At 34.1% G+C, this 13,767-nt stretch overlaps 1 protein-coding gene across 1 annotated transcript; it reads right to left on the reverse strand.

The window, feature by feature from the left end:
* Window positions 1-7,970: 7,970 nt before the first annotated feature.
* LOC113771492 (dehydration-responsive element-binding protein 2D-like) lies at window positions 7,971-8,732 on the reverse strand. Its single transcript, XM_027316069.1, has one exon. The coding sequence runs from the start codon at window positions 8,730-8,732 to the stop codon at window positions 7,971-7,973; it is 762 nt and encodes a 253-aa protein (XP_027171870.1).
* Window positions 8,733-13,767: the final 5,035 nt, after the last annotated feature.

Consider the following 13,767-nt stretch of genomic DNA (forward strand, 5'->3'; position numbering starts at 1 on the left):
TTAGTATAGAGTATGAAGATGGAGATTCTAGTTTAGTATAGAGTAGTATAGATTTCATCCATTCGTTTCTAGTATAGAGTAGATGGAGATTCCAGTTTGGAACTCATGTGACAAGAATGATTTCTCTCCTACCACTTTGTTTCTTGTATTAATTCTCATGTTTGGCTATAATACAAGTTTGGTGTTTATTTTCATGTTTAGCTAAAGTTTATGCCTAGAGTTATAGATGAACTTTCTATATTTTGTTTGTAATATTTAGTTGATTATTTGATGATATTATTTCGAGCAAATTATTTATCACATTTGTTTATCTAATCATGATTAACTGGCCATTAATTGTGATAATCTTAAGGTATTAAATTTACAATGAAAATTGAGATTTGATACTAGTTTAAGGAAGTGCTAAACCTAAGAAGTACACTCACGAGAGTAAAAGTGCACATTTGTAGTTTTAGTGGCTTGTTCCATTTAATTTCATAGAAGAAATGAACTTGTAGTTAATTTCATAACCACGAGAGTCGGTATGACTTAGTTACAAGTATAGTTGATTCACTACGAGAGTGGATTTCATATACATTAGGAAATTATGCCATAACTAACCAAGACAATAACATTTTATTAACCATTAATTTCATTTGTAAGAGTAGTGAGAAATTCCATAACTCGAAGAGCTTTCTATTTTCAATTTTGTTACTTTTATTTTATGTTTATAGTGTAGATTTAATTTCTTACACTTATGATAGTCTAAATAATAAAAAAATTCAAAAATCACCAATAGTTGACAATCTTCCCTATAGGATCGACACCTAATATTCCCTATACTCAATAAATGATATGTATACTTGCAGAAAATGGGATATTTATGTTTTATTAAAATTTGGTGCATGGTAGAATCTTGTTAGAGGCATTAGGGATGAGTCCTAAGGCTACTTCAATATTTAAGTGAGAGACTATGGGTCTGTATGGATTAGATGTTTTCGGGAATATTTTTGAAAAATTTTTCGATAGCATTATATTTAAAAAATTTTCATTGTCGATGGTCCATATGGATTAAACATTTATTGAGATGAATCTTGAAGTGTTTTTATAATTTAGAATTTTTTAGGTATTTTTTAAATTTTAAAACTTGGTCTTCACCCCCTGAACAACCTCTATCTTTGCCATCTCCCTCTTCCACCCACCGCCTCCTCTTTTACCATCGGTCTCTTGCTTGCCCTTCTTCCCCCCTTCTACCACCTTTCCTTTCTTCCTCTTTCCCCTTTTCTCTGCTCTCTTTTCTTCACCCTCCCGTCTCTCCCAACCACCTTCCCTTTCCCCCTCTTCCCCTCCTGCCCCGGCTGTCCGATCTAGTCTTGACTAGATCTGGATGAAGAGAGGGTAGGGCATAAAGTGGCAAGCGAAAACAGCAGGGGAAAGGGAGAGAGGAAAGGCTAGGGAAAGATGGAGAAAGGGAAGGTGATGGGAGAGAGGTGGGAAGGGTGAAAATGGAGATGGTGGGGAGGTCAACAGGTGAAAAAAATAGGAAAAGGGGGGAGAAAGGTGATGGCGCCGATGGTGGTGATGGGAGATGGAGATGGGGGAAAAAGGGGACAATTTTTCCATTATTATTTTTATTTATATATATTTTTACGTTTTTCAATGTTGTATTTGGATGTTTTAAAGTGTATTACTATAGGTTTCTATGTGAAAAATTAATATATCCAAAACTTATGGTTTGAAACTCGAACTAGACTCACTAGTTCGACTAGTCAAACTAGACACCGGCCAAGCATCCGATCAGAATCTCCTTCAAAAAATCGGCAGTTAAAAACTCGACCAAATCCAATCAAAATTTGGGCTTGACCGAATATCGGTAAAACTTGTTAAAATCTGAGTTTTTTTATTTTTCCAATCCTAACTTTTTCGCCCTTTCCTTCTTTCTTTGACCCTTTGACCATTACAAAGCCTTTGACTAGAGCTTTGTATGTGTGCACCTTTCCGCCAACCGAAAAATCAAAATCAAATAGCGAAATATCAAGCAATTCACTTTGACCAATATTGTTGCTGAAATTCTTCCTAGGATTGCAGCGTGGTTCACTCCATAGTTATGCATCACTTTCTCCTTAACTTTGCTATTATTTATGCAGTATCGAGGAAGAGGAGGAAAGTCCCTCACCCTTGATAGAATCTGAGATGAATTCAAGGGCCTAGGCTACTTGTGCTTTTGAAAAATTAGAAGATAATTCCATTCTCTAAATTCGTAAAGTACAATTCTTCAATGAAACCAATAGGAGAAAAAAGAGCAAATAAGGAAAGAGAAGGGAGAGAAGAAGAAAAGAAAATGATGGAAAAAAAAAAAGCTTTCATATGTGTGTATTACATGTGATGAAAGAAAAGAATAAAATCTTGATGCAGAGAAAGAAGAAGAAACAAGAGCCAAAAGAGAGAGAGAGAGAGAGAGAGAGAGAGAGAGAGAGGAATGACAGCATATATAGAAAGAAGAAATAGTAAGAAGGATTAGGCTTAACATTTATTAGCATTGAATACCCTACAACTTTTTGGCATTTTTCTTTTGACCCTTTATTGTTTTAATAAAGTGTAAAATAACCAAATATATTTTTTCAAGTTACATGTTTACCTATGAATTTTTAAAACCTTTAAGTCAAGCCCTTTTGGACTAAATCTAACTTATCAAATATGTATGTGAAGTTGTAAACCACAAATTTAAGGGTAATTTCTATAGATTATTTTGATTATATTGTATTAATATGACGTATTTATAATGTTATCCGATTTGACTTCCAAACCTACATGGTCAAACTGATTGACCCCTAACCCCCTGAACTTTACCAAGTCGCTTCCGATTTGACTTTCAAAACTTAGTCAAAAACAGCCTAATCTAAACAATAGCAGCGAAGATAGTTTGCAAGTGAAATGTTCTTCGGATCTGAGGTATTTAGAATATTAATAGTTGGAAGGCGCTATATATATATATAATTTTCAGAGATAATTGTACTCTATTAAGACTATAGCAAATGTACTAGAACGATATATATACTCTAATACGACTCATATAAGCACTAATATAGTAATTGTAATAATGGTACATGATTCCCCAAAGTATACGACATATAGCTGGATAGAGTTCCTTCAATTGACAAATTTGTTTATGTTAGTATGTATATCGTTTTGTTGAACTATATATGTGTGTGTATGTGTATATATATATGTATGTGTGCATACATATATGTATGTATGTGTGCATGTGTATATGAATTTTTTCAATTTTCACTTTTAAAATACTAACTTTACATCTCTTATGAAATCAAGTAGGTAAAAATTTGGTTCTAACCAAAATTTTCGACCATCTTTGATCTTGAATCCATCAAATGACTCAAACATGGTTATTTTACCCTAAACCTCTTATAAGAGATTTTCTTATAAAGTCAACTATTCAAAAGTTAAATTGCACTCACAACAAATCATAAGGCTCTTTTTGTAATTTCAACAAACCTCAAGGAAGGTAAATGTAAATTTTGCAAATGGCAATTTTTTTTATTTCTTACTTCTCTTAGTTGGATTTGAACGCAATTACTTATAAGGAGGTAATTGTAATTTGGCCCGATTATATGATTCGTTTGGCAATTTGGTCAAGCCACTAGGGAAGTAAACGCAATCAACCTACTTTTTTCCAAAAAATTCTAATAACTTTCACTGGTTTTAATAAAAATAACTCAATTTTTTTATTAATTTACACACTCATAAGGTGTACTGACGAGCATAGAGCATGCATATAAAATTTAGCTCAATTTATAGTCAAATTTTATATTAATAAATTTGTAAACACCTCACACGTGATTTTCTGCAAATATACATGTCATAATTGAGGGTCAAATTCACAAGGAAAAATGGACAACAATTGGCACTAGTAAAGCTCATCTATTATTTAGATAATCAAATAAATTGAAGGAAATAAAACTATTCTAAAATGTGCTGGAAAATTAACAAATGAAAGTTCCTTAAGTCATGGTAGTCCTAACTACTAATACAAATGCAAATTTTTGACTCATTGAGCACTATTATTTTGACTAGTTATGGCATAATTTCCTTATGTATGTGAAACTTACTCTCGTAGTGAATCAACTATACCTATAAATAATCCATATCTACTCTCGTGATTATGAAATTAGTTACAAGTTTAATTTATACTATCAAATTACATGGGACAAAGCCCCAAAAGTCACAAAGTTGCAACTCTAATTTCGTAAGTATACTCTCTAAATTTAACACTTCCATGTACTAGTGTTAATTTCCAATTATCATTTCAAATCTAACACCTTAAGGTTCTCTCAATTAATGGCCAGTTAATTATGATTAGATAAGCAAAAATGCTCAATAATTTGCTCATAATAATAACATTAAATAGCCAAGAAATCAACATAATACATTCACAAAAGTTAATCAAACCTCAAAGCATAAACTTTAGAAAGACATAATGAAACACAAATCCAAAACTTATATATTAACCAAACTTGGAATCAGTGCAAAAAATAAAGAGTTGGGAAAATAGAGTAACCTTGTCACATGCACTCCCTCCTTACCTTCTTCATTCTAAAATTCATCTTCATCTGGGTAGTACACAAGAATGGATGAACTAACTAATCTAAACTATCCTACAATACTTAAACTAAGAAAATATAAGAACCACATCTTAAAGTGAAGAGATATCTTCACTCTCTTTCTTAAGCTTCCATTTTAAAATGTAAGATATGAGATCTATTAATAAAGAAATCTTCAAACCCTTCACTTGTATCTTCAATATAAACATAGCTCCAATAAGTCAACATTTGTTGACATCCAAGTTAAAGCACATATTTATAGAAGAAATATAGTCAAGAATTATTATTAGAATCTCAACTTTGCTTCTACAAATCTTTTGTAAAATGTCCCTCAAAAGATGTCAAATAATGGAGTTGAAACCAAACTGTGCAAATTGCAACAACCAATCCAGAAACATTTTTTCGCCCTTTTCTTTTCCGTTAAGTTTTGCTCATTCTTTTTTAGTAAAAGAAATATTGAGTATGTTTGGATAGGAGTTTATTTGAAATATTTATTTAAAATAATTACTGTAGCACTTTTGTGATGTGATGTCTGTCAAATAAAAAGATGATTGGAAAGATAAAAAAGTGTATTGAAATTTGTGATGTAAATTATTTTTCTCAAATCATCCCAATCCAAATACACACGTTATCTTTCCCTAGCTCAGTGCCAATCATCTTTTTTTCCTTTTAATCCTTTTCTGTTGGGCTTCTTATTCTTCAGCATCTGGGGCAAGCAAACGAATCCGTAAGATTTCGCCTATGTTGTTTTGATTGTTTGTTTTGTTGGCGAGCGTTATCTCGTCTAAACTTGTGTTCATTTCTGGGTTACTTTTTCAGATAACGATGATAGCGATGATGGCTCGTGCGTCAAGCCATTTACCATAGGTTCACTTTTTCATGCTTCCAATTAAGGCTGTTATTAGAATAGGCTTTAAGTTACGTAGTACTTAAACTGTTATTAGTATTAGTATTACTATTAATGGTTCCATGCCTCTCTTTTACACATATATTGGATTTGGGATGGTAAAGGCCCCCTTTTTCTTTTGTGCCTTTCTCTTGCTTCATTTGGAGAACAAAACAAAGAAAACCTTGTGACTTTGAGCAGAATTCTATTGTTCTCGTGTTAGCAACCTCCTGATCCTAAGACCAACGAACACGTTCTTGCAAATTGAGAACTCAACAAAGCTGAGCACTGAATCATTGGACTACATAGTGACAGACTTAAAAAGAATAATGGTGAAAGCTAATCAATCAACTATGGCCAAAGAGATTATTCTGCTACCTAGTTCTTGTGCATTTAAAGAATCCAACTCCTGGATTCTCCCAAAAAAAAAAAAGTCTATTTCAATTCTCACATAAAACCCACTTTATAAGACGAACTGGGATTATAAGATCAATTGATTTACGCTAACAATTAAAAACAAAACATTTTTTTTTTGGTTTGGTCAAGCAAAAAAATCACTTTCTTGTAAGATACGTGGTAATTGTTGATGACGACGACCCCATGTCTTTCTCCTTAAAGAACATCTCAAACGCATTGTGTAAAAAGCACTAAAAACAAGCTCACAATTCCATCACCTTAAGATACCCAACAAGTTCTCCTGTTGAAATTGCGTTTTTCACTGTACTTCCAATGTGGCTGAACTGTTTGTCGATATATTCATCTTGGTTTGCATGAGATAATAACAATTATCAGCAAATACTCAAGGCAGATAAAACAAAAGAAAAAAGAATAACTCAAGGCAGACATGATAATTTAGTTTGCACTTGAGATTGTGCAAGTTGGTACTATATATAAAATTTGTTCTCTTTTCTTTGGACAGCTGTCCGTAAAAAGAATATCATTTATGAAAACTGAAAGCCCTTTATAGTAGTAGTAAAATATCAGTAGTTGGTAATGACTAATGAACTATACAGTATGCAGAAATTGTGGCGCCTGCTAGAAGGATTGGGAGTTTGCTTTCAATAATCCTAATGTAATGGAAAATAAAAATGGATGATTTACACTTTGTCACCCTTAATCTTAAAAATATACACTTCATCCCAGCAAGACTGATTTTCCGTATTATAATTCATATTTCTTCAAGTATGTCTCAATAGTTTTGTTTTAGACTCACTAATTTACATTTAAAGTTTTTAAATTAGCCTTGCTAATTTTATTAAATTCTACCTATATGAATTTTTTGAGGTTTTGTATAAAATTTATTGTAATTTATTGTAGAATTTATATAAAAACTTTTTGCAGAAAATTTCAAAATTTTAAAATTTTTTCTTTTCTTTTTCCTTTTTCCCTTTCTTTCCTCTTCTTCTTCATCCCTCCTACCATCCCTTCTCCAACCATTGGCGATCGCTGACGCCAGTGGCCACCGACCAACACATCCTTGGCATCGATGTTGCCTCTCCTTCTCTTTTTTTCTTCCTCTCTCCCTTTTTCCCTTTGTCCACCCTTCCTCCTCCACCTCTCTCCTCCTTCTTCCCCTTTTCTCTACCATTCCTCTTCTGCTTCTTCTTCTCCTCTCCCCATCCCGCTCAACCCCTACCCTCTCTCCATTGCCAGATCTGGTCCAAATTGAGTTGAATCTCATCCAAATCACTGATCAAAAGAGCAAGGAGAGGAGAAGAGAAGCTGGATCTGGTCCAAATTGTTGATTGAAAAAGGGAGGGGGAACGAGAGAGAGACGGCGGTGCCAACAATAGGACCGATGGCTATGAGGTGACATCGACAGTAATTGTTGATTGAAAGAGGGAGGGAGGGAGGGGAAAAGAGAGAGAGAGAGAGAGAGAGAGAGAGAGAGACGGCGGTGCCAGCAATAGGACCGATGGCTGTGAGGTGGCATCGACAGTGATGAGTTGAGGTTGGAGAGTAGTAGTAGAAGAGAGAGATATGTGTGTATTTTTGGGTGTTGTGGGATGTGTAAATAAATTTTGTGAGTTTTTTTTATGTTACTATTAACTTTGTTTATTAAAAACTAGCAAAAATTTGGCATCCAAACAAGCCCTCTATTAAAGTCCTAATCAGGTATAATATAATTAGGGTGCCGACTCCTGTTTAGTTTCTGTGTAATGGGTCTTTAGGCTCTCCAATGTACCCAAAAATAAAATAAAATATATAAACCTACATACAACAAGCAAAATAGAAATAAACACATAGATAAAAAGCAAATATATTAAACAAACACAAATATACATACATATATTTTCTGTCTCTCCCTATCTCTCTCTAAAAATATATAGACAATATTAATATTTCTAAATATATAAAGACGGCTACTAGCAGCCACCATTAAGTATATACTTATTCACTTTATAACTAATAATATACATATAGTATAATAATTTGCTATATATTATATTATATTATATTAAAGGCTATAATGCATTACATGCACTTCAGTTCCAGGGGTAGTTGCCATCGAGGTTGCCATCGAAGATTCCTGGATCATTCATAGCAACCTGAAAAGGGGAAGCAGCCTGAGCTTCAGCCCAAATTGAAGAGTCATCTGTCTCTGGCAAATTTGATTTGAGGCTGTTCCACACTTCTTTCATAGGTGCTTCCTCACTTCTGACTGCCTCATTTCCATTGTCGTGAATAACGTTGGTATTGTCGTTCCTAACTGATGTTATACCAACAGTTGCTGTACCAGTGGGGTAACCAGTTGCAGTTGCGTTTGGGTTCATCTCAAAGAACAGCCCTTCATTCCCCTGATACTGGGGTACGGGATAACTGGAGCTGCTGCTGGATGCAAAATTCAGGAGCGAATTCTGTTGAAAAGGAACTGGTTGAACTCCGCTTTCATTCCCGCCGCTGGTGTTGAGAGTGAAGTAGTCGGGAATGTTCTGAGCCCTCCCAAAGAGATGTGGTAGATTCAGCTTGGCGGCATCCCCATACAGCTTATATGCTGCTGCATCGTAAGCGATGGCTGCCTCGTGGGAGGTGTCGAAAGTTCCCAACCAGAGGCGCGAACCACAGTTGGGTTCGCGTATTTCTGCCACCCACTTGCCCCAAGTCCGCTGCCGGACTCCTTTGTAGGTACAGGAAGCATTCTCAGGTCCGCCTTTGCCTCTCGTGCAGCCTTTTCTTGAACTGGCGTTTGCAGGCTTCTTTCCTTGCCTTCCGTTTCCGTTCCCATTTGCACTGCCGTCTGCTTCCATCGTTGATTTTGTTTATTTCGGAATTTTTCAGAGTAGTAGTGGAGAGTGTAGGAATGGCAATTGCATTTGCATGGAGAAATTAACAATTTATACTAGCCTAGGTAAGGATGAAGACAAAGAGTGGTGAAGAAGGAGGAGGATACACGAGAAGAGAGTTGTGATGAACATAAGAAAGTACTATCAGCTACGTGTCCACGTCCATAGCAATGCCACTGATACTTGGCAACACCAATCTTTTTCTTTTATTTTTTTCTTTGTATACTTTTTCCGTCAGATTAAATGTGCACTCGAACTTTAACTCTCACTTTTCTTCCCCTTTTAGACAAAATTAAGCTCAGGTGGCGTAGAAGAACGGATGGTTCATCCCACTTGGATGGCTTTGAGGAGAAATACCAAGGATAAATATTTCACATGCATTTAAGTGCTGCTGAATGAGTTTGTAGTTAAGTTTGGGTCATAGCTCAAAAATGATGTCAGAACGGGCAAACCGAGGTGGATGAATTCTAAACTTGTTAGTAATTCTCCGAGCACATGATCCCACTTCAAAAAATAAATAAATAGATAAAAAAAATTGGCTATCTCTCCCGAAACTCAGCAGTGAGCTAGCTGAGATATATTGCATTGCAACACAGGCCTAGGGTTGAGACGTAGGCAGGCACTTGGCAGCTATCACAGTGACTGTTGTGCTCCTTTAAATGTTCTAGTTGAGGTGTTGAGACTTTGGAATCTAATAAACTTTCAATATTTTGCTAAGTTGTTTTGTGGAGAAACGTCTAAGGATTACCGTTCTACAATCCTTAGAAAGAAACAAAAACTGAAGGGACCAAAGCACCGACCGATGTACTTTCCCCTCTACTCCTCAAAGTTTCAAAGTATTTCGTCAGCGCTCACTACCACAGTGTGTAATTGAATGGTGCCAATAAAAACTGTTGGCTTGCGGTGCTCGACACCTGAGTTCAACATTGATGCTACTTAAGAAATTTGAGTTGTCTTTTATTATTGTTTTTTGGCGCCCAATTAAAGAGGATTTGACTCTTTAGCTCGAAGGTTAATAATCAAGTCAAGTTTGTGCCAACTTCTATTTGCCATAATTAACCAATCAACTTTGCTTATTTGTGCCAACTTCTATTTGCCGTAATTAACCAACAACTTTGCTTATTTGCCATAATTAACCAATCAACTTTGCTTTTTCTAATTTATAAAAGAGCGGCGAAAGGGAGAGTTGAGTGATTATGGATGTAATGGCTTTTACTTACGTTGATGCTTTAAGAACAGCTCGTACCAATTTAAGTAATCCTGGCCTCGTACATCAAATATCTAAATCACTATAATTTTGGTTGTTATGTAATTGAATGAAATCTAAGATAATGATTTTATAGGCAAAGGAAGATTATGAGCAATGAGTACTCAATTTATGGTCATTCTATTTCTTATGCGAACAGATTTAACATGAGATAACGCAAAATCATTGCTCTTGGCTTCCTAAGTGAAAAAACTTATAGGCGTTCTCTTTGATTCCCTAAACCTTGAGCTAAAATGTAGAAATTTTTAATCCAACAAGAGAACAACCATCATCACTAGTTAATTTGGAAAATCGCCCAAGCTAGATAAACTTCAATTATCAACCAGCATTTATAGATAAGCTCACTTTCATATTCAAATGTATTATATTACGACTATAAGTTTGAAAGGTATATTATTTAAGATGAAATGCCAACTAATATTTGAAACTAACAAAGATTCTCCATCACACAATTGTAAAAATTTGACATGAAAGCCAACATATATTATTCAGGAGGGATTAAATTTATAATCATAAACCTCACAAGAAGTATGGTTAAAGCCTCTATAAATTAATACTTTTGGGATCTCTATTAATTAAAAGAGATATTAATTAATCAATAAATTAATAATTTATGCACTTACAATTCTATCTAAGGAATATAAGTCAATTAATATCTGCTTGATTTGTATGTATAATTTAATTCTATTAATATCAATGTGCATTGTATTTGATACCATTTCCTCTTACATATCAAGAGATTAAAAAGATTTAGGAATACTAATTGATGGATATAGACGTACAATGAATTAGATTAACAATATTATGTATGTAAATAACAATATTTTCAAAACTTTTAGATATAATAAGAAAACTTAGAGATGAGATTCATGTAGATTTAAACTTTAAGGAAAAACAAGCAACAATAGACTAATATTTTAGAAAAATATGATATGTAATTTTAGTAAATTATTAATATCTGATATGAATGGGACAAATGTATTATATACGGCTTTCAAAAAAAAATTATTATCTTATTGCTTTATTGAAACTATTAATTTACCTCATTCGCCCAAATCAGACCGAAAAAATTTATTATTTAATAGAGGTTATTAATTTATTGAGGATTATTTTATAGAGGTTTTACTGTATAAGTTCTAATATTAGTAGTATGAGTTATTGAAACTAATTGCACCAGACACCAATACAATACCCTTATTATTCGACACAATTGGTGCTGGTTGATGTTGTTTATCTTTCTAAGATAAAATATAATGCTTTTAGCAAGTATTAAATGGATACTAGTTGTACACCTTATTTGTGAACTGTTAACCATTTAAATTGCATATACTTATACTTATTTCTTGCTTTAGAATTGAGACATAATTCCCAATTTTAATTCATTTTTTAATAGTTTAACATCCAAAACCCCTCTTAATCGTGTCCATTGCACACATGCCCTTTGAATAAAAAGCCAATTTAATAATATCAAATGATTGGTTTTTGAATAGGTTCCCATAGTTCACAATTAATGTTGCAAATGAATCAAACTAGCTCGTGAGTGCTTGTCAATTGACTCGATCAAAATTCAACTCTCGACTCGAGTTCGGTAATACCAAACTCAAACCGACCAAATCAATCTATCAAATTGAAACTCAAGTATAAAGATAATCGGCTAGTTGGCTCATCGAATTGGATCGAATTTATATGTTTTTAGCATTTTTATTTTTAATAATAAAATTACATATATGTCCCCAATGTTTTTATTAATTATTTGGGTAAAATGTCTATTTTATCCATTCTAAAAGAATATAATCATTATTTTTTTATTTCTTGAACTCAAACTCTCCTAGGCTCGAACTTGAGGTCAAGTTCGAACTCAAGTTTTACATTGAGAATTTGTCAAATTCAAACTCAGTATAATTGAGCCGAATTCGACTTGATGATGTCAAAATTTGACTCGACTCAACTTATTTGCAATTCAAAATCTTTTTATATTCTAATGTGACAGGTCTCTTACACTTTTGGTCTTTGTTACGGAAATAATGGCGGCTCGGCTCAATCAGGTATTCAAGCGGTTTTTGCATCAGAAGTCCAGGATTTTTCTTGGTAGAATCAGAACTCAAATTGTTCACTATTAAAAGCACGAGGACTCCAAAATTCCATCAAAAGGAAGTTTTAGTCCATACTCTAAATAAAAATAACAACTCTCTCCAAAATTCCATCAAAAGGAAGTTTTAGTCCATACTCTAAATAAAAATAACAACTCTCCATACTCCAAATAAAAGTGAATTAGTTTTATCATTGTGTTAAATCATGAATTGCAATTGTGATTCAATACAAAATCCATCTTCCTTGCAAAATTTGAATATAATTAAAACTATCATCGAAGCCCTAAATTTGCACAAGATTGAAACCTAGTTTTCATAAATATTGGAGGTCAAAAAAAGAGGTTTTTCTCCTTCTACTGGTTCTATGGAATTGAAAAGGACAAATTATGTTATTTATATATTTCTAATAGTCAGTTACATTAAAAGAAACTACAACAAAAAAATATCTAAAATTTACCCATTAAGGTAGAGAGAAATGCACAATACGAAATCAAGGAACCAAAACGTCGAAAAAGATGATGATGCATCGAAGAAGACAATGATGAGAGTAATTTTAGAATCCTTTAATTGTTATCTAGAACATGGCAAACTAGTATTCGTGAGGCCCAGTCGAGGCTTGGTTGTGAGGCCGAGGATTAGAGGTACGCAACCCCCACCCACTCCCCTAGTGGATCGGGGCTAGATCTGGCTAAATCTAGTCTAGATTGTAGATCGAAAGTGGGAGTATGAGTGGAGCCGAGTCCAAATTGCAGATCAAAAGAGGAGAGAGAGAGAGAGAGACCAAAAAAAGAGGCTGCACTAGTAACAATATCGGCGGCAGTGAAGTGGCACCGGCAGTGGTGAGCTGATGTTGGAAGAAAGAGATGGGTGTACGTTTCTAGGGATAGATAATGTTCAACAAAAACTTTGTCTATCAAAAACTAGCAAAAAATTTGGCATCCAAACAGACCCTCTATTAAGGCCCAGATCAGGCAACATTTAAAAAGTTTCAAAGAGTGCACTTCTCAGGCTTAGATAAATTCCTTAATTGCTTCTCTGCTTGACATGATTTCCTAGCTTACCTTGCTTGAGATTGATAGCTAAGACTCCAGCCCTGTCCTGATGGTGCAAATGCTTTATTGTGTCCAAATTTCAAGAGGTTTCTGTAGCGGTTGCAGCAAATAGAGCTGAAGGTGACTCGATCGAGCAAATGAGCTAGTAAGGCAAAAAAATCTCCTTCGCTTTCTACCCAAAAAAAGGCGATTGCACGAAACGGTTGATTATCTTATGTTTTATTAAGTTTTTACAATAGAACTTAAGAATTTTAAGATTTTTTTTTTTTTGGAAATTATGATCTTAGTCAAACGTAGTCGTTCAACATAGCAAATTATGAATGTCATCCTATAGAGCAAGGCATCTGAAAATTTGCCTTGATGTTTAATAATATTTTCCCTATAGTAAACTAGAAATAAACCTACAGACAAGCAAGCAAAACAGAAATAAACCTTTAGGACTAGCCACCAATATGGCAGCTAAATTTTGAGCCTGTTTTATGGGCTGTGAATTGCATCGAATGCTGGATACAGAAGAATACTGGTTAAAACCGATTGTAAACTAACTTTGTCACAGGTGGAATCAGACACACAGAGCAGTCCACATTCGA

This window comes from Coffea eugenioides, chromosome 5, assembly GCF_003713205.1.
Source record: "Coffea eugenioides isolate CCC68of chromosome 5, Ceug_1.0, whole genome shotgun sequence".
Lineage (NCBI taxonomy): Eukaryota > Viridiplantae > Streptophyta > Magnoliopsida > Gentianales > Rubiaceae > Coffea > Coffea eugenioides.

Coding starts and splice junctions, on each gene's coding strand:
- LOC113771492 (XM_027316069.1), bottom strand. CDS start 8,732: ATGGAAGCAGACGGCAGTGCAAATGGGAACGGAAACGGAAGGCAAGGA.